Below are 23,038 nucleotides of genomic sequence, written 5' to 3' on the forward strand. Positions count from 1 at the left end.
GTGCACAGGTCCACTGTCGGAGACGTTAATGGAAGACAGTACGTCTGGAAAACCTCCAGATGCAGTGTCCACTCCATTGGGGCAGGACGGCTCAATCAAAACAGAGTCGGCAATGACGATATTCACTCCTGAGATATGATTAGCAGAAAACTGATATCTTGAGAGAGTTCACAAGGTCCACACAGAAGCTGAGGAGATCCTGTTGACCCCATCCAGTTGATGTGCCACACAACCACTGCATTGTCTGTGCATATCATGAGAAATGTTGACCGAAGAAGATCTGCCCAATGGAACATGGACAGCATTACTGCTCTGAGCTCCAGAATGTTCATGTGACACGACTGATCTACGAGAGACCACTGCTCTGACACCTGCTGGTCAAGAAGATGAGCTCCCCACCCATGAAGGGATGCATCCACATACAGATAATGAGACGTGATAAACGGCTCTAAACAAACGCCTCCATAAACATTAAATTCATCCATTAACCAACAGAGGTAGGGATGTAGTTCCATGGGAATGGAGATCAGCGCGTCTAGATCATCCACACTGAAGTGTGGAGCTACAAACAGTTGTAATGGTCGAAGTAGCAGTTGACCTAGTAGGACTTGTGCTGACGTCAAAAGGCCTGAGAGCTCCTGCCACTGACAAAACATTCTGGGATGCGACAATGCAAATGGAATAAGGTGTTGCCTCTTGAAGAAACGATCCCTTGAGACAAAGAGTTTGTTGACTTCTGTGTCAAACACCACTCGGATGAACTGAAGATGGCAAGTAGGGATCAGTTCCATCTGCCGATTGACCAGCCAACCTAACTGGTGAAGTAGCCATATTGTGAGCTCCATATGATGTACAAAGAAAGTGTGATCGTTCTGTGCTTGGATACAATCGCTGATGTAAGCCTCGAATACTATTCCCTGATTGGCTTCATGACACGTCTAAATAGCCACAGGGCCATAGAAATTCCAAAGGGAAGAACTCGCCATTGGTAGTCAATGCCCTTGAAAACAAACCCGAGGAAATTGCAATGAGCTGGGAAAATTGGAATGTGACAACATGCACCTTGCAAGACGAGACTGATCATGTAATCTCCCGGCTATATAATCGTTTGAGACCATTCGGAAATGAGGCAGAACAGAAGATACAACTTGTTTGTAAAGCTTAGCTTGTCTAGGTCTTTCTTTGGGACCAAGAATATTGGAGAATAAAACCCAGGAATAAAACAGCCATGGCCACCACTTCAGAAGCAGTCGGAATCATGTTGAGGGGAGCCATCACTTACCTAATGGCAACATCCAGATGAAGCAGTTCTCGGTCTTCGACAAAGAATGAAGAATAAGTTTGCTGTTTGGAACCCAGCAAGGAAATGTCGTCATCCACTGGAGGGGAGACAATTAAAGATGAAAAGCCATGCACATGAGCCAATGATAGACAAAAGCGCGTAGTGGCAAACCTGTCTTTAGTCATCCTCATTTTGTAAAACGCACGTTAACTTGTGTGATGCATGGCCAAGGAGGAAAAGTGATAGAGGCAAAATCACACGGACCCACGTCCAAGCTAGACAACAAATCAGCAGGTGATGAGATTCTAAGAAGGTGCAGGTTGTCAGCAATCCAAACCAAAATCTGTGGTCTGTCAATGGCATCCACACTAACAACCGAAGCCACAGAACCCTCTGAGGAAGGAGATGTTATAGTAAGGTGACACAAACTATCAAAGCGCTGAAATGAAGTTGATGCCAGAATCGATGAAGTAGGAGGAGCCAGTAACTGTAAAGCCAAAGAGACCTCTTGCACAACCACACTGAATCCTGAGTATGGGCCCAACGCCAGACTCCAGGATACAGGCAGTATAAGATGAGCCAAATTGTGAGGCAATGTAAATCCAGCCGCCGGAGGAGATGCATGCATTGTTCTGGCATCAACAACTAAAGACTGAAGAGGCACACTGAAGGTTGCCCAACAGCGAGCGTGGATCTTGCCGCAACACCAGCATGGAACTAGTAGCAAGTGGTGCACCAAACTAGAGCACAGCGCTGGGGGTAAGTGACACACTATCTGAAAGCATTGCTCTGACAGAGAGCCACACACTGGATGGAAGCGACAAACTGGTTGTAGTAATAGTGTACGGAGTGCATGGAACTTGATATCCCATGCAAAGGTGAATACCACTGCTGACGAATGCGCCACATTGGAGGCAAGTGGTTGAATTCACGGATCTGGAACAGGCTGGTGCAAGAGCCGCGCTTTGAAATCAGACTCCACTTTAGACTGGACTGGCGCACTGGGATCGGAGATCGAAGAGGAAAGCACCGTATTGGACTGAAGCATCTACGAGCCAGTGACAGATGAAATCTGTGGAGGACGTGCATCGACCACAAACAACGATCTGGAGTGAACTTCTGATAACACCACACGCCATGCCAGAGAAGGATCATCTACAAGGGTTGGACTAGAGGAAGGAGATGCTGAGATGTAAATCAGACGCTTCTTCGAAAGAATCTTCAATAGGCAAGCAAGATTGTGAAGGTCGAGCTGTAAGTTTCTCCCAATGCTCAATCTTAAATTTCCTCCTCTGTCCCTGTCAGAAAGCTGGCGTGAAGTAACCCTTCTATATTCAGAAAATGCCTTGTCGTCCAAGTCGGCACAGAAAGTACACCGCCATGACGGCCAAGGCAATCCACACACACCGAACGGCTGTCATACAATGCTTTCTCTTTTTGTCGTAGTCGACTTTGAAGGTGACAAGAAAGAGAATGACCTCAATAGAATTATCAACTTGGTATCACATGTTTATCAATGATGTTTCCTTTCACTATCTTAAACAACTTTCCTGTACCTACACTGCACAGTTTCTGAACTTCAGCAGCAGACTTTTTGCTGTCAAGGTACATCCTGGCTACTGAAAGATATTCAGCATCTTAATTTCACACCAAATCTCACAAAAGGATGCAGATAATTGTAAGGTGCAGGTTGTGTGTGGACTGTATAGTGGAGATTATCTCCAAAACTGGGGTACTCGTAATATTCAGGAGCAAGCAATATTGCAAAAAATATGGTACACTTTGTCAACTGACCCTAACCTCTCCTTGAAGCTGTTTCATGGGAGAAGTTATTTATCAAAGCCTTCTGGTCTTTGTTGAGGAAATCTCTGGGACAACTATGCAGTTACAGAGGATGAACATACGTTTCCATTTCTGGAGATTTTGTGTGTTCTCACATGGCACAAACTGATTCTTATGGATTTCCTGAACCCATAGAGCATTGCTATGGGACAGAGCTCAGATCACACACTTTAGCTTCCATTTAACAATGATTGCTGTCAAAGGAATATTATTCCAGTTCAGTGTTCTCTTTCGGGGAGATTCCAGTGTCTCTGTGTCTGTACATAATCATAACAACTCCAGCACTAGCTTATCTGCATCTACAGTTCAGTAAGAATTCACTGTCATTAAGATGACTTTCTGTCTCCAAATGCTAATGTTGACACCTTTTAGACGCCTCCTTATATCTGCAAGGATACCTCAGGAAATATCAGAGGTTTTTCGTAAAAAACACAGAAGCAAGCAGAGGTCATACTTGACACCCAACAAGGTTCCACTCTAAAGGATATCAACAGCATCAAATCTACACAGGATCTTGCAATCGCAGGCTGACTAGATTTCAGTGGATGAACTGGAAGTGACTACACCTATTTACCACTTGATGATGTACACTAAGTTGTGGGGTGCCTCAAAGACATTGTGCAAAAACATCTCGCAGTCTGGGCATGCTTGCCTGTGGGAGCCAGTCCTTTGGAAGCTTTGGCAGGTTGCAACTGATTTTGTAATGCCACTGTTTTGACAGATCTGAGCTGGAGTTTTGGCCCTTGGCATCCAGAGAGGTGATAATCTATTGCTCACAATACTGCAGGTGATCTTGTTGTTGTCACATGTGATCAGTTTCTGACACACAGAAGGGTTTTATCCACTGTTTACAAATATAATTAAGTGGTGAAATTATGTAACAACTATATCTTCACTTACTTTTGCCTGGCTTCCATCTAACCAGCGCAGCAACTTTACCATGCCTGACTTGCTGGTGAACAACTTGGACATCTCTTGGCTCTTGAGGTTTGGAAGTTGCTGGAACAATTAGAGGCATACATGACTGAAATGATATCACTGAAAAATTACTTTAAATAAATTTGCACATAATATTCTGCTATAGAAAATGCTATATTTAGACATGTGGTACAATCTCATAGGTACCTCCTGTAACTATGAGATTATTTTATAATAATTTAGAAAGTATATTCTGCCTTATTGTAGAATTATTCAATTTTGTATATGGGTATGTTTGGGAAGGTGGCTATTGCTTGTCATCTAATATCTGAAGTCACAAGAATACAAGCAGTTGTATACATAACATGGGTTTAGAACCACACCTGGTATAAGCTGCTGTTTATGAAATGAAGCCTTATAGCCCTGTTTCCCTTCCTATCCCTTTCACTGACCACTTTTCATCAGTGGTTTCGAGTATCTCCTCACCCGAGACAACTGATGTCACAAGCCTCGCACCGGATTCGAAAAAAGGCTACTTATTCCAATCGCTACCCGCTCGTCCCCAAACGTCTAAATCATTCAACCGTATGGTGCAGGCGCAAGTAAACCCTTTCACTGTTTTGGGGGCCCCTAAACATACGGTACCCTGGACACACCTACAATCCGTATAATCTATTTTATATGTTCCGGATTTATAGAACTAAGTGTAGAGTTTACCAAGACTGTTGTTCAAACACACCACACCACACTGCAAAATTTAGTTGCATTTACCAAAAATGCATCGGATTTTGATTCCAGTTTACCACCACTTGAGGGTTACTGAGGGTCATGATATAGTTTTGGAAAATATCAATAATATCTGCTAAAAAACTCGTTCCGTCACAATTTCTGTACTTGTAAGCATATTGAATTATTTTAATAATGTGTATACATACATATCACTTTAATATGTACATAACATGTTCAGGAAGAACAAGCAGTGACCTCGTTGATCAATAAAACATGATCGATAACATGTCCGACCAACTTGAAGTCACAATCTGCGATATCCCCTACCTCCTGCAATGGACCAACATCAACAACAGCAACAACATGTTGTTGCTCAGTGGCGTATGCAAAAACATAACCAACAACTACTATGGCATATGCTCGCTAAGCAACAAAGTCTTTGACCCATGGCAGCCAAACTCAAAATAAACGATTCAAACGGTACGGTCATCTTAATCAACAACGGCACAAACACCCTGTGACTCACCCAGCTAGAGTACTTCTATCCCAGCCTGGGGAAATACAACCTACAACCACCACCACCACTACAGGTACGAAATTACCTGTCCTCATTCCGTACAACGAACTGTGCATTCATCAGCGGAGCACGACAGACAACAACCAAAGCGAACACGCTTCCATGCTGCTGAGATTCGTACCAGTGAAAATGGAAAAGTATAACAATGACAGAGTCCAATCATTTTCAGTCAGCAGTACAGTATATCAGTTTCAAATGTAAAACATAATCCTGTGAATATAATAAGGATACAAATTGTTTTTAGCAAAATTTGTCAATTGGTTTCTCAACACATCAACTCTCCCTTCGTGTTCACAAAAAAGACGGACCACCTTCTAAACAAAGTCATAAACAATGGAACGCTGCTAGTGACTGACATCCCAAAGTCTCAACAGTCTGTAATAGTCAGCATACAAACAAGTACACAGAGGATTTTATCGACACATCGTCAGATTGATATTTCCATTGCCACTGAATTGATTCACCTGGACTAATTAATTCACCTGGTTGAATCTTTTCACCATGTCGTAGAGATTCATGTGGACAGGTAGGTTCACCTTTTCGTGATGACTCATGTCATCAAATCAATTTAGTTCACTGTTCATTTTCACCTAGTCATTCAGAGGCGTTTCCTCCAACCACAACTTCTGAGCAAATTGTTTCATGGTATCGAATTTTTTCTTGTACTTGAACAATATCACCTCACCAGTGTGGTTCGTCTGCTCATCCCGGTTCCTGGTTCATACATTCATTCTGGGAGGTCTCCCCAGACTGAATGACATCAGCATTCAGGTTCACCTGTTTACTCTAGATGATCCCATCTAAATGGTATGCCAGACTCTTCTAATCATCCTTCTGTCTCTCTGACACAACTGTGGTTCATCTGGTTTCACCTATTCGCTGAGTCTAAGTCTAAGCACCAGTATGGTTCCTTGGATTGTTGGTCTCCTTCATGCCCTACTGATTTATCGGTTCATACTACTGGGGCTACTATTTTTATCTGAATCACTGAACCCTAAGCGGCCAGACTTCGAGCTCTTACAGTAGCAATGGTATCAATGTCAACCTTCGACAAATTCAGAGCCAGTTTCTTTGATGGTTAGCACATCCTCCTCTCGTGGGTCTCATCAGCCTTCATTTCACTCTCCAAATAAGTTGGATATTTCTACCCCAAAGGGTAGTTTCGATGTAGTAGAGCCTTCACATCTACTTGCCTGGATTGCTGAAAAGCCTCAACTGCAGGTGAGCAGATCCCAAGATGACCTCAATGTCTCTTTTGCTCTGAAGAGCACAGTCACAGGTTTTCTGTATTGACTTATTCTCCTCCACTTCACCTTTCTTTGTGGAAGACAGGGAATTGGCACACATGGATTTGACTGTTTGATGTACAATACCCTTTATCAATTGAGCTATTTTGCCAGTGAATGCCATTGATGTTGACCATGCCTTTACTGACCAAGATGCTAATATTAGGGGATGCATGTCATTGCTTCTCAACCTGTTTCTGGTAGTTCTAGACCAACTCTCCTATTTTTTGGTTGCATATTTGCAGTACGCAGGAGAGGTCACCTCAACATTTCATGTGGAGTGAACGATTCAAAGCTAAATAATTTAGGCAGCCTTGGTCCTCAGATATGCTTTTTGGTGACAATATTGGAGAGGTCTCTACCAAGTTGCATCAACAAACTCATTTCCAGGTTTCTGTTTAATTACTGAAAATGAAGAAATCTCAGTTGCAGAGTTCCTTTAAACAATGCAGAACACGTTTTTCTCCAACCAGCCTCGTGCTGAAGGATTTTTTTGTGACAGACCCTTCACCTAATCATGGAACAGGGGTGGGAAACCTTTTCGCAGTGGCATCTCCAATCACCTCCCCTCAAGGCCAGTGTAGCAGGCCATTTCTTCCCTGGTGTAAGCTTTGCTCAGGGAAAATCTGGCCTAGGTCAAGCTTTTCCAAGTAAATATTTGTCCATAGATATTCTTTACCTGGGAAAAGTTTGGCCCAGGCTAGAGTTTTACCACCCAGGCCAACGTTTTCCCTCTTATTTTGATATTTTGTTTTGTTTTCTTTGAGAAGGGGGAGATTCTGGCCTATCTAGGCTACTTCATTCCAACCCTTGTTTTTATATTAAAAAGGGGAGATTCTAACCTGTTAAGGCCGTTTCTTCCCCACCCTTGGTTTTATATCAAAAGAGGGAGATTCTGGCCTAGGTAGGTTACTTCTTCCCCACTGTTGTTCTTTTGTCAAAAGGGGGAGAAAAAGTTATTACAAAGTTTTGATTTATATTTTGGTACATATTTTTTACTTGGGAGTGGTGATTTGAATGCATATATTGTTTGAATTGTATATATCTCTAAATACATCCTGCTCCTGCCACCATTCCTGTGAAGATGACCCGTGAAGGTCCTGGGGTAGAATAGGCCCTCAGCAACCCATGCTTGCCATAAAAGGCGGCCATGCTTGTCGTAAGAGGCGACTAATGGGATCGGTTGTCAGGCTTAGTGACCTGGTTGACACATAATCGGTTCCTAGTTGCACAGATTGATACTCATGCTGTTGATCACTGGATTGCTTGGTCCAGACTCGGTTATTTATAGACCGCCGTCATATAGCTGAAATATTGCAGAGTGCAGCATAGGATGTTTTCAATTGATTCAATTGCACAGACGATGGCTAAGTTCACCAGCTAGTCGATTCTCTCAACAATATGGCCAGAGCCTGATACATTCCCGGAGCGAGGAATGTCATAGCCCATGCCCTGTCATGACCCAGATGGCCAACACAAGTGGATGTTGCTGGCCCTGACATTCCAGTGAACGGTCTACCCAGTATTTTGACCAGATGTAGATCTATTCACCACTCAGTACAACCATCAGCTTCCATGGTTTGTGTCCCCAATTCTGGATCCTCAGGGACCACAATGCATTAGCCATATCATGGGAGGGTCTAAACACTTAAACCTTTCCTCTTCCGACTCTGCTACCCAAGGTACTTCAAAAGTTACCTGCAACCAGCAAGATTCATGCTCCCCCTCCCTTTTGGCCAGTGAGAAGTTGTTTCATCAGCCTAAAAAAGCTTAGGAGAACTGAATTCAATACCTGTACCCACCCAAAATGATCAACTGTTTCATCAACAATCAGATGTGTAGCACAGGTCATCACAAACCCTCAATCTACACATATGGTACATTTCTTTGATTGCCAAGGGTTACTCTCTCAAAGTAGCTACAGCTATAACATTTGCGCACATGACATCAACTCAATCATTGTATGATGCTAAATGGAAGAAATTTGAACACTACTGTAGAATTAGGAGAATTAATTCTCCCACCACTGCATTACCTCGGGTTGTTGCTGAATTCAAGGGCTACAGAGAAACTCAAAGGAACTACATTATCAACCTGTTTGGCTTGCCACTACTCCTGTGCTGCAGTATCTGCTTCATTTGTTCAAACCTCCCACCCAGTCCAGGAGGTGCAGACTTCTCCTGCCTGGGATTAGTTGTCCTTCATCACTTGTCATCCAGTGAGTATGAGCCACTACATGATAAGGAGTTTGAACAGATAATGTGCATAACTTTCTTTCTTGTAGCATTACCCACAGCAACTCGTATTTCAAAGTTACATGCACTGGATGTGAAAAATGTGCATTTTTGAGCAAAAACGTCATGGTAGAGTTTTTCTGGGACTTCCTTGTGACTTTGTTGCAAAGAACCAGTTACCAAGACAACATGACAGAATGTTTACTAACCCACTGATGTCAACCATTCTTGGATCAGATGATGTTGAAGATTTGTCTCTCTGCCCCGTCACAGCTCTACAGACCTTCCCAGCTGCCTCTCAACCATGCAGTCCACACAAGAACTGGGCAGCCTTTGCAATGGCTTACACATCAACTGTTCCCTAATGGCCATCATAGAGGGTTGCTTTTGGCGCTCGGATACTGTATTTTCCTAGCATTTTGAGGGATTCATCAGTCACTAACATCCATGATTTGCACCAGTTTGGACACCTTATCCTGATACAGCAGTTAACGTCGGCTCATTACTACAGATGATTACAGAGCATGTCTGTGCATTCACCCTTGTGTACATACAAAATTCTGAATTTCATTTCTGATTTTTGTTCTCAATTCTTCAGGGATTAGAACTCTTCACTCAAATTTACTGGGTTATTGCAATTAGTTTCTATACAGATCTACAGTGGTTAGTTCTTGTATTTGTGATGTAGAACTGTTCAACAATCTGACCACTAGTGCAAACACCAATCAAGTCAATGTAGTGAGTCCATCCCGATTTCCCTTGTGGATTTTGTAGTTCCTAAGTACCTCAGCACACCGTTGTGGTCGAACTGTGGTAAATAGTGGAAACCATGTGGTGTTGTTCTGGTACTGAACATAAGCTTTGTGAGCTTTCTGATTCAGTTTCCTTTTTCCCCTCTTCGCGATGGGGTCTTGGGGGCTGTCTCAAAACAGGTTCGGGCCCGATTACTAGTCGAAAGACTTTAATCACAGAAGTACTCTGATTAATCGTGACAAAGTGAGGTGACAAGCTTAGTTGCATCCAATGCTGCTCATCTCTCGGGAGCAACCATTCCTTGGAAGCGACTGTGTCTAGTAAGCCCAGGGGTTCAGAGCCCATCACTAGCATATGTTAGCCAGATCTGGCATCCCTTGTTCATTAGCTATCTGCAGTTTTCATTAGCCTACACAGTGTATACTGTAAGTGCTTTTTGACTTAGGGTAATCTGTTACCCGACATCCAACCGTGGGATAAGTGCAAATTGGGAGATAGGATAAGTATAAAAATTTGGAAATTTTAATCATAAATTGTCTATTTATATACTTATCTTATCTCACGTCATGTATGCCCTGGTGATGGTCCTGCCTCCCTGCTACTAAGATTACAGCGGTTCCAGTTACAAATGTCAATGGCTTCAAGAAGAGAATGATCACTCTGAGGTAGTCACATGGGTTGACAGTTCATGGTAAAATGTCATAATCTGTTCATTCTCTGTCTTGTCCAAATCAACAGATTTATTTTTCTTCAGATGGCTTATTGCTTGATTTATTTCTTCTACTCCATGTTATTATCTGAAGTTGGTTTACATATACATAAAAGTGATTATCATTATCTCCCATATTGAGCTGGGGGAAAGAGTCTTGAAGTTTCCCTAGATATATAGACCTTTCTTATTCTTTGATTTGAAGTAATTCCAAAAGGCAGATCAATCATTTTCAGCCATTTGTCTCACATCATCTTTCACCTTTGTTACATGCTTTTTATAATGTCTATCAATAGTCTTTTCATAATCACTGTTTAGCCTTTTCATTTAATAGTCTTTTCATAATCACTGTTTAGCCTTTTCATTTTACCTTCAAAATTATAGTATGTACAATCTCTTCATTTGTAAAATATATGTCACTTTATTCCCAAACGTTGATTTCACTGCAGTGTAGAACATATCACTGATGCCTCTAACAGCATTGTTGATTGCAGTAGTTGGGTCACGTGGTGAGGTGCATGTTCATCTCATATCCCTTTCACATGTAGGGTCACATAATCTTGGTGGACCTTTGACACACAGAGGTCACTCTTATCTAGGCCAAATCAAGGAAGGTTGAATGCAGAGAGGGGCAAAGCCAGGTGTGTGAGAAAGTATGGACACAGCACAGGTTAATGAATCAATAACTTTGTAGGCTGTTGTGCACATCCCTTGTATACCTAGCTGTCACTTCCCTGGACTCCTCCTTCAGAACAACTGTGTCAATATTTTAATGATAGTTTATGAAACAACTTTTTCATTTTTAGAACATAAATTTAAGAAAAAAAGTCAAAGTGTTGGTATCATGTTTTGATCATGATCAGTGTTTAATTGACTATTCTTATATGTTTGTTAGTTTTAGTCGCCTTTTGATCCAGACAGCCTAAAGTGAGACTGATGATGAAGTCTATGGAGAGTTTGGTTTTGAGTGGTTGATACAGGCTGTAGATTTCTTAATGGTTGACTTGCGTTTGAGTGCTTTTTCAGTGGGGATGTCAGTTCAAAGAGATTAACAATATCATAGCTGAAGATATAGTTTGGTTCAATCTGTAAAGTCTAAGAGGGAGAGTATTTTGAGATGGGGATGGACATCTACAGCCTCTCTTCCCTCCCCACACCACACACACCTCAACACAGAGTTGTATCCTGTGCTATTATCTCACCAACTTCTAAAATGCTAATCAAACAATTAAGATTACTGTTGCTGAGAAATGCATATTACCATCATTGGTTTTACTGTAATCACTGCATTTCATACTAAATTCACTCCGAATTACTACTGCCACTCTATTTTGTACTGTCAAATTGATACCTCTACTGTATTTGTACTGATTCGTGAACTTAGTTAACTTTAGAATACAATTGTTTATTACATCACATTTCTTTGTTGTTTGTTGATTTGACTCCTAGCTCTTTTACAGACTCATTCCCACTTAATGTTTTCGTTTCAACTTGAGAGTCCACTGGGGTGGAATAACAACCCACATGAATAATACTACACTGAAAAGGCATTTGTATTACAGTGTTTTGAACAATTTCAACATCTCTGAACACAAATGGCCATTCGATATTTCCTCAAGATGGTGTCAAAACTGAAACCAAATTATCTTCTCAAGCAAGATGGGTCTCATCATTGGTGGGAAAGGGGTATATGAAGCTGCTTCATTGGTCCATTTGTTTTTGAGAAGGTTCCCAACACATAGATAGTTGATGAACAAATAGTTCATGACATATGCTAAATTGGACAATAGGTAGAGACCGGAATCGGCGAGGAGAGGGTGTGATGCTAGAATAGAGGTGACTAGTTTCATCCAGATTGGCCTCATCAGACAGAGAAGCTGGGTGTATATATACGCTAGGAGAGCGTGAGGTGCTGTCGGTGGTATAGCTGTGATCGGGAGACTACCACTAAACTCTGACAGTCCACGGAACTTAAAGGGGCACTGATGCGGAGCGAATAATGCTTCTCGCCAACGGTCTAATTACGAAAGCAGACCGCAAATTGGTCAGCGCCCACTCCTTCGACCGTCCATATTAGCAAAATTTCTTCACTTAAACAGTCAGGAGGCCGGATGCCCATCACATGCCATTTGTTTAAAAATATCCATGGTATTCCTTGTCTGATCGTAACCATATATCCCAGCAGTGTAGTTCTTTTCGGATGCTTGGATGGTATACTTACTGATCCAATTTGATCCTATTTCTGTGTTTTTAACCTCTATATTTAATCATGTTACATGAAAATATGATGTCTACAGGCACGTAGCAACCCATTTGTTTCAGTACGGAAGATTGCAAAGCTTTAAAATTAGGTAGTTGTGAGTGTTGGTTGAGCTGTGATAGCAAATAGCATACGTAAATTTTGGTAGCTATGGTAGCTACAATGGTTTATTATTTATGATAATAAAACACACAGTTGATTTATTTGAATTCGTAAACAAAAAAGCGATGACCTTGGCTTTGGTAGAGAAATCTGAAAATTGTCTTACGTAAAAAAAACTTATTTCACTTATTTACCAAAGTACACAGCAAATGCCTGTGTGTATTCCTTATGTAACGAAATTCCGTTGGTATCCTCAAAACAGTTTCGGCCCATAAGTGTTTTCAGGCTGCATGCGACACAGAGATAACATCTTCCTTGCTGTAACTCGCGTTTGATGGTGTAAACCTACACGTGTTATTTGTCATCATTCTCTTGATGGTCAATTCATGAATTTATAACAGGTATAATTAGTAGCAACACCACTTCGGTTACTCAACAAAGGTTCCCATTTGGCATTTCTCCTGTCTGGAGTAAATACTCAACATTATAAATTAAGGTCTGTAATGGCAAATGTATTGTGTGTTATGTAATATGTGCATGTAAGTAATGCAAGAGGGTTTATTACCTGAGTTACAAAAACAAACATCGATCAAAGGATTAACCGATAACACACTGATTGATTAATTACTTTTGTTCTTCTAGCGGATTTGTCAAAAGGCAGTGTGTGTAGATGACTACACCCTGTCGTAAAGTGTGAGTGCAAAAACAACATCTTCCCTTCAAAGAATTAACCACCCTTGCGTTGATTGATTGATTGCTCAATATTGGTCAAGTAAATTACTTAGAATAGTGGACATCATACAATTAGTTGCCAGGTGTGCTATCTTGGGAGACCAATGAGAGGTTTATCTAGTTTTCACCAACGAAAGACGTGAAACGATGTGTTACTTTTTCGCAAATGAGACAGTTGTAAGACACGCGACACAGAGCAGGATTATTTACCAGCTGCAGATGAATGGAATACGATTTCTTTTACGTGGATATTGATGGATACATTCCTGAACAAGGTAGTAGCCTGACACTGTTGCTATAAAATTAGTCTGTTTTACGTTCATTGTTTGCATTTTGTTTTAATTTATTTGTTGTAGCATTCAGCAGAATCTGTATGACAGAAAACACACACTAGATCGCGTATGTATGTGAAATAGGATCCACATTGGCAATCTATACAATGTATAAATGTTGCTGTTATGTTAGAAATTTACGATGAGTATAAGCAAATCGTGTGTTCTTTTATTAATTTTCAGAATCATACAAATATGACAATAAACTAATTAGGGTTGTGAGAGAAAATATAGAGACGTACATTGGCTTCGTTATTTTTCCGTCCTAATAGTTTTTTACCATTTCTACCACTGGCAGATGATTAACCTTCAAAGTGTTTCATTTGTTTTCATAATACATTTGTAATGAAGTACAATTGACGTCACCTCAGTTGATCTGTCTATAATTAAACTATCAATTGCGCTTACGGACTGCGCAGCAGAGGTCACGAACCAGTCACGAATTCTGGGATATCATCCGGGTACTCACGGGAGAAAAACAATAACAAAAGTTTACACCAGTCCACAGAAAATGCTCCGCATCAGTGCCCCTTTAAGTGGGTTTTTGAGCTCCACACCTTCAGCCTCCAAGGTCTCAACAATAAGATTGTTGGTTGAAATTCACCCTGTTTTCATACAAAATATGCTAAATTGTCTTTCTGGTAGAAACAGTACTTCACCCACCTGAAAGCTATGATCCATACTGCAGGACAGCAGTAGGAAACAAATCATTAAAGTTTTGGTTCTTTACATTGACAAATGGGTAAAGCACATTCTTGGTTTCCAGTTCAATCATATGGCTGGAATATTGTTGAAAGAAATATAAACATTAGTCGTTACTCAGAAGATTATGCTCTATTAATGATGTCTGGTGATACCTGGAGGCATGACTGCCCACTGGGTCACTTTCGTTACATCACTGATGCCATGTTCTGTCACTGCAGTCACATTGAAACGGAATCGTAATCCTGCACTGAGCTTGGTGGCAGGAATGAAGCTGAAGTTTGTCTGAAACATAGCAAAGAAGATGAGAGGCTTCACGATTATCATATCTCCTGAACAGGGCATTTACTAAACAGTGGCAAATTCATTTTACTTACATCATTCTCTGAATGTTTTAAAATACAGTATACGCATAACCATGCAACTAGGAATGCCTGGCCATATCAAGATTGATTTTGAAAGCCATTGCTTAACACCAGCCATATCAATGTCCAATGTGGATACTCTATGCAGTTACAGTCTTCCACAAGGTAGATTCAGGAGAAAGAGATGACACCTACTGGCAGATGGATCTTAACAGTATCTACCTACTACTACAAGCACACATGACCCTCCTAGTCATGACTGTCCAACAGTGAGTGGTCAAGACACTCGATCAAGTTCCGCACACTGTTTCTAACAGTGAAAACAGTGTTATTGACTCTTCAACTACCAGTTTGGGCCATCTTGTGACGTCACTAGTAGATACAGTGACTGGTATAAGTAGACCTACCATGACTCTTCTGAACTTTCTAATAATGGTCAGTTTATGGTGGATTAGATCATGCCTAGTGTTATGAAACAACATGGTCATGCAACAGACTTTAAAGTTTAGTTAAACATGGCAGTAACCACTTGTTTAATCAAGTAAAAGTTTGTGTTTACTGATTAACACATGATTCCATGCTATATACAGTAAGCTGTAACCATGTCCATCACATCAGCTTATCCTGGTTACATTCTACTGAGATGGGAGATGTCAGTATGTGTATTTTAAAATAATTAGCCACTCCCTGGTCAGATGTAATTAGCCGTCTTAGGCACCATCACAGTACACCTATATCATATACAACAAGCAGTTATGTTGTGAGTCCCGAAGGCCAATGTCATGACAATAGGTACGTATATATGTATGTAAACACTGTCTCAAAGTATACACTCTCTGTCATTAGAGAAGGTAGCCAGTTGGCATATTTAGAAGATGGAACAAACTTTATGGATAAACAACTTCTTTATTCAACAATGCAAGAATTATTATTGTAATGTCGCATCATCTGAATAAAGAAGTTGTTCAGCCATAAAGTTTCCTTTTGCTAATTTTGATCTTCTGGGTATTTTTTATGATGTCATGTACAGTTCATATTCTCCAAATGCTGACAGTAATGTTCCCTTATTATCAGTGGCAAGAGTATCCAATCGCATACTGGATTGCATCCAATCTGTACTTAGCATTTAGGGTTAGGGTTAACCCTGACTTAGTACTTTACAATTATTCTCATTGATCAGTTAAAGCAGTTATGGTGGCACTCTGCTTTGTATTCACTGAAGTGATATTACTATACAATGCATATGCATCTACTTGTTTTAGAACCTTATGTATTACAATTACCTTATTACTGTAGATGTTGGTAAACTAACTTAGAACTTCATACCACAGGCTGCCCTTTGAAACAGGACGCTGGTACAGAACTGAATGATGTAATACAATCTGCTAACTTTGTAAATCGTCTCTCTGTGATGAACTTCACCTTTTTGTTACACTGTACCTCAGACATCAATTTCTTCCCTAATATTTCTGTCAACATCCTACTATTGAAAACATTGTTTATCTAATGAAATGTGACTATTTACCACATAACTTTAAAGTTCCAAATCAAAACTGGAGTTTTCTCAATGTTTTAGAATCTATCAGTTTGCCTTCTCTGAGTCACTATATGTGATTTTTGAGAATAAAATTTCTGATCTGTTCTGTTCAGGAAAAATCAGGTCTGCTTCATGTGCATTTGTCCAGTTTCAATGATTTTTATTCTCAACTAATCCGGATAATCTTGGTTTATATACCTGAGTGATCAGCTCGTTAGCTCCATCAGTCTACCTGGCATATGGTACATACAATATGAAGTCAGATATATATTTTCATACATATATTTACATATTTACAAATCTGTACAATTCAGACAACTTAAGCAGAATCTGCATATTCCATAGGGGTGATTTCATCCTGCTGTAGATGCAGTTTCAGAGCTAAAAGGGTCTCATCCAATGGGACAGGTCGTGACAACCACCAGCACGTCTCACTTATGACTCGCCAGGTAACCAGTCTTAGTGGAGATCCTATCCATCCATGAACTTCTTTAGAACTCTCCAAGCAAATGAAAATCCATACACATTTCATACCCAACCAGTGATATACAGACTCCAGGCATAAAATGCAGAACTGTGGAATGTGTGTGAGAATATGATATGTTTGGTCACTGGCGAATATGGCAGATACAAGGGGATGTCAATAAGTTTTGAGCCTTGCATAGAAAACACAAAATATTGGTATGAACCACATTTATTTTTCAACATAGTCCATTTGTGAGTCAAGACACTTGTCCCATCTCTTCTGACAGTCGCTGTTGCCATCTCTGTAGAAGGCGCCATTTTGGTTCTCAAACCAAGCCTCAGTAGCAGCAATAAGCTCATTATCATCCTGAAATCTACGACCATGCAAGAGTATCTTGAGATTTGGGAACAGATGGTAATCACTTGGTGCCAGGTCTGGAGAGTAGGGGGGATGCCGCAAGATTTTGTACCCGCATTCCTGGACAGCAGCGGTGTGTACTGGAGCATTGTCTTGATGTAGAAGAATACCACGTTTGCCCTTGCCCAGGCACTTATCCTTGATTGACTGTCGCACTTGCCTCAACAAGTTAGCGTAATATTCCCCCATTCATTGTTCTTCCTTTTGGTAAGTAATCTATGTGGATGATGCCTTTGCTATCCCAGAAGACTGTCGCCATTACCTTCTGCACTGATCTGGAGGCTTTGAACTTTTTGGTCCTGGGAGAAGTGACATGTTTCCATTCCATGGATTCTTGTTTCCTCTCAGGATCATAGTGGTGGATCCAGGTTTCATCACAGGTTACTAGCCTAAAGTGAAAATCTTATGGATTCTTGCTGTATCTGGTTAGCATGGAGTTGCTTATGGTGACCCTTGTTTGCTTCATTTCATCTGTAAGCATTCTTGGCACCCATCTTGCACACACCTTAGACATGACGAGATGTTCATGAAGAATTGTCTTGATGGATCCATGTGAAATGCCTGTGGTCTCCTCTAACTGGTGGAGTATGATTCAACGATTTTCCAGCACAAGTCTGTGCACTCTGTCAATGTTTTCCTGACTGGTGCTTGTTGTTGGGCGACCTGGAAGGGGGTCATCTTCAAGACTCTCTCTACCATTCTTAAATTCATTGACCCATCGTTTGACGGTAGCAGATGAAGGGAAAGACTTCCCATAAACTGCTGAAAGCATTTCTTCAGTGTTCTTCGCCGAGTTTCCTTCAAGAACTAAAAACTTAATTACCGCTTTATACTCAATTTTATTCATTTTCACTGCCGTGACGAGGGTCTCTTTCTGTCAATGTGAGCTGTTCAATAACTTCTGAGAGTAGGATACCAAAACTGACGTATCACATCAGCTACACCCGAAGGTTCAATGTCGTACCATAGAATGTGACAACTGGATATGAAAAATGCTCAAGGCTCAAAACTTATTGACATCCCCTAGTACATGTGTAATTATTTATGCTATGGGATGTTCACTTTGACAACAGTTGTGAACAGTTGAGATAATCAGTGTATGAATGAATGTGGTTACGGTATTACTCAGAAGGCTCAAAACTCATTTCTGACAGCACAATAACAATTGTTTTAAGAGTAATTATGGAAATATACTTCCATTCCGTAAAGAATACAGGGCTGATTATTATGTTTTGATTGTCGTCTGTAGAAAGCAACACTTATTACAGATAATTGATAAACTGAATGTAATACTGACTTTATTCTGTAGAAATATTTATGTTGTATATATTTCCCTCATTATTCTAGAACAAGGCCACATCGTCACTGCTACGTAATTCTAAGCCCCAAACAAGGTTAAAATAAGTGTGAACTTTATTTATATATTATCTGTTGTGCACGTGTCCAAGGACATGAATATGTATGGTGTTTTGGATTATGGTGTTTGGGGAGTGTCCTTGCCATGTTCACTTTTGGAAGAATAAATTAGTAATGACCTCTCTTGACACTTGCCTCCTATATTCCTGGGTGGGTCACAGAGGCATAACCATCTTTGGTCATGTGGTGGTGTGTGGTCCTGTGCTGTGAGTTCAGTTCACAAATCAGTTGAAATTAAGCAATGATGGGCTTGGAGAATCCTTGGATGGTTGACTGTGTTTGGCAGCTCGACACCTAAGAGTTTCTAGGCCTTCAGTCCTGCCCCACAACGAAGCACATGTCATACTTGTGGTCCCATCTTAAGTAAGTAAAGTTTGAGACGGTGTTGAGATGTGGCATTTGACAGTAACTGTTGTGTGTTCTCATATCACTTGTTTTGAAGATGCTTTGAAAGACAATGTTGCATCCGTAATCCTCTGTAAACACTGCAGTATGTTAACAAGTCATCATAATCCCATTTCCAGTACCATTATAAGTAGTTTTGGACAAATGAGAAATATATGACATTTATTCCTGATAAGCATCTTTATTGCCTCTCAGAAAGGTATGCAGCAAAGAGGGTTACCCTGGCACAGTCAAGCTGGTAAGGCTCATCAGATCAGGCCCCTTTATCCCCCACTACACACAGCCCAACAGCGAATGGAACTTCTCCCAGGACATGCTGCCTAATTGAACCTACCAAGAACTTTCCAAAGAATATGAAGGATCCCCAACACTACAGCCTTCTGCATTACCCAGAGTGTCATGGTGAAGCACAGGCAAACTGTAGCGCAAATGGGTTGTGAAGCATGGAGAAAATGACCATTCTTCTTACATGTGAGCAAAGCGAGCAAAGGTTGGCAATATATATTCCTCGCTTCAGTTCAGAGAATATTTTCCATGTCCAAATAAAATATCGCCACCATCACAGGTATACACCCATTTCTTCACTTGGTCCTGCTCTCACATTTCCAACCCCATGTTGAACAATTGCTCACGTGAATTATTCTTTATTCAACATTTTAAGAGCAGTTCATGGTATTCAGATCGTTCTTCGCTTCCATTACCCCTTCCAGCTTCCGGTTGAACGGAGTGACGGAACAAGAGTAAGCAAACATTAAACTGAAATACCATATTGCCTAATTTCATCATGAACCTGTTGGAGTTTATTTGTCTGATCTGTCATCGCTATTGCTGGAATTTTCGTAACATATATTCTACATAAAAACACTTCTGGCGTAGTGGGCAAATGAAGCAGGGGAGGTAACTGTAAGTATTCCATATGGAATAATACCGCCCTGTTCCTTCACTCCTTTGAACCAAAAGCTGGCAGGGGTAATGGAGGCGAAGAACAATGTTGAATAAAACATATTTCACATGAGTAATTATTAAACATGGGGGTAGGAAATGTGAGAGCACAACCGAGGAAATAGGATTGTACCTTTGATGGTGGCGATATTTTATTTTGATATGAAAAACTATTTTTGATTCGAAGTGAGGGAAGTACGTTGCCAACCTTTGCTCGCTTCGCTCGCATATAAGAAGACTTGTCATATTCTCTATGCTACGCAACCCTATCTGCACTACAGTTTACCTGTGGATGAAGGCAGTAATGGAAGCAACAAGTCATGCCATCGTGCCACTGATGTTTGGTATGCTACCTCCTTAAAACTGCCAAGAAACTGCTAAATTTGGTATCATTTTGTAGATGTCTCCCAAATCCAATTATGTGATAAATATGGTATGTCACTACAACATTTATTTGACAAGTGGTGCTCCCTTGTGGCACTGTTTGTAACAAGTAATATGTCAATATAGGTTCCTTTAAAATTATATTGTTAACTTCTGTTATTCAATATGTGTCTTATTTTCCAAACAGATATTTTAGTACTGAAATGAAATAAAGTAGGAAAACTGATTTTCAGGCAGTACATAGTATTTGACAATTAACTTCTAAATTTAATTAACTTCTAAAAACACAAGAGTTTAAAATAATATTGATTCGTCAATGGATAAAAGATGTTCATAATACAAGGTTTTTAACATGAGTCATCAGTAGACCACCATATGCATATGACCCTGGCCCCCACATATTTGAAAGGACAAATCATCTCACAGATAATTGATGCTTTTTTAGACTAAGTTTGAATCGTTCCCATGGAAATCATGAAAAATATTAATGCCATATACATATCTGTAAACAGCAAAAGATAAATAAATAGTTTTTAAGTTGTGCTCCGGAAATGAGGCCCATCCCTCCATTTTGAGATGAAGTCAGAATCATTGCCATGTAAGATGGGAAAATGATAAATCACAAATATCTGTAAATAGCAAAAGGCACAACTTGTGGCTCTGCCTGACATATCTGGCAAGTTTTGGTGAAAGATATTAAGAAGTTTTTGAGTTGTGATCCATAAATGAAGCTCATTCCGAATCATTTCAAGAAACCCAGAAAATTATAAATCACAAAAACCTGTAAATAGCAAAAAGCACCACTTTGGGGTCAACCACACATATCTGCCAAGTTTTGCTGACAGATATTAGGTAGTTTTTCACTTGTGCTCTGGAAGTGAAACACACATCTCACTTTTGAGATTAAGTCCAAAACTTTTCAATGGAAACCAAGAAAATAAGAAATCACAAAAACCTGCAAATAGCAAAAGACACCACCTTAGCTTCTGACTGATATATCTACTAGGTTTTGCTGAAAAATATAGACGGTTTTTGACTTCTGCCCTGGAAACCTACCCATCCCTCCATTTTGAGAAACTGAGAAAATAATAAATCACAAAAACCCGCAAATAGCAAAAGGCACCACTCTAGGTTCTGATTGACACATCCACCACGTTTTGCAGAAAAATACTGAATGGTTTTTGAGTTGTACTCTGGAAACAAAGACCACCCAACCATTATACTAGGACCAAAATGTTCCATGGAAAAACAAAAAAAATTAAAACTGCCAAAAATCTGTAAATAGCAAAAGTCACAACCATGGGTTCAGATTACTATATCTATCAGTTTAGGTCTAAAAATATTGAATGCTTTTAAGTTATGCTCTGGAAACAAAATGACATCAACTATATCCCCCGCATTACATGCCAGGGAAATAATAAAATTAATTTTTATATAGTAAATATACACTGGACTAATATTCAAAATAAAAAAATCTGTTTCCATGGGATACCAACACAGTCTCCACTTAAAACAGCATGACCAAAGCTCACAAACCAACGTATCCAACCTGTTTTAAGATATGCTGTTTATGGAGCATCCACTGACAAGGTGTTGGGCAGTCTCTGTGAATTACACAGTCATTTAATATCAATATTTTCTTTAAGAATCACATTTTGGTGCTTGTGAGTAGAAATTGACTGATCGTGTGCAGCAAAAACAGAAAACCCTCAGTTTCACATTTAAGACCAGCTGATTTCATCCAGGCATAGCCGTGTATTATGGTCTGGCTCTGGGCTGCTGCTCAAGATAACAAGACAATGGTGATGATATGATGTTTTTATTGAAGTGAAGGATGAAACTATTACTGAGCCAAGCCAGAGAAAGGGAAAAGATGTTTCCAGCTCAACAACAGCTAGTGGAGACATAAAATAGTTAATCAAGTAAATAACTTTAACCAATACTGAATAGTTTTAAACATCACAATAAATAATGCTAAATATGCTATCTAAGAGATGTTATTAATTCAAATACTAAGTTGAAGATATTGCACTTTAGAACAAAAATTTACGCATATGGTTTCAGCCATGTTTAAAATTTACACCAGTCTTTTAACTAATATATTTAACTTCAGTATCAATTAAACACTACTTTCATTGTTATACTTTTACTATTTTTAATTTTTTTGCACCTTTTTGTGGTGAATTATGAAGTAAGGAGGCAGATGAAATGGCCATACCTGAGAAAGGGAAAAGGTGTTTCCAGCTCAACAACAGCTAAGTGGAGTGAGGGGGAAAACATGTGGCCAAAGGAAATAAGGTCAGGACACAATATCCAAAAAGGAAGTAGGTAACACATCAAATGAAGGCTTTGATGTGACCTATTATTAAAAGAGGGAAAATCCCAAGGAATGGGTTACCTGGCACAGAATAGAGAGGAAATTAAGGGAATTCCTTGTTAACAAGGCTCCAGGAAACAGAAGAAAAAGGTGAAGATGTATAGAGGCAGCATTCAATTGCAAGCCACAGACAACATGGTACAAATGAACATTTAACATATGATGAAGTTTATGACACATGATGTTTGTTTATGTTTGTGAATTGTGACTGAACTTAAATTTACACGATTAAAGCACTGCTACACTGGCAAAGGAGTCAGCTGGATTGCTA

The 23,038-nt window shown here is 40.0% G+C and overlaps 1 protein-coding gene across 2 annotated transcripts in view; it reads right to left on the reverse strand.

Annotated features, from left to right (window-relative positions):
• Positions 1-23,038, reverse strand: part of LOC137265813 (tyrosine-protein kinase receptor torso-like) — a 504,354-nt gene that overhangs the window by 332,008 nt on the left and 149,308 nt on the right. For both annotated transcript variants that reach the window (XM_067801275.1, XM_067801276.1), the window contains exons 7-8: positions 14,614-14,743; positions 4,025-4,123 (exon numbers count right to left, since the gene is read on the reverse strand). In XM_067801275.1, coding sequence (XP_067657376.1) covers positions 4,025-4,123; positions 14,614-14,743 — 229 coding nt within the window. The remainder of the gene's footprint in view (positions 1-4,024; positions 4,124-14,613; positions 14,744-23,038) is intronic.

This window comes from Haliotis asinina, chromosome 15 (assembly GCF_037392515.1).
Source record: "Haliotis asinina isolate JCU_RB_2024 chromosome 15, JCU_Hal_asi_v2, whole genome shotgun sequence".
Taxonomy (NCBI): Eukaryota; Metazoa; Mollusca; class Gastropoda; order Lepetellida; family Haliotidae; genus Haliotis; species Haliotis asinina.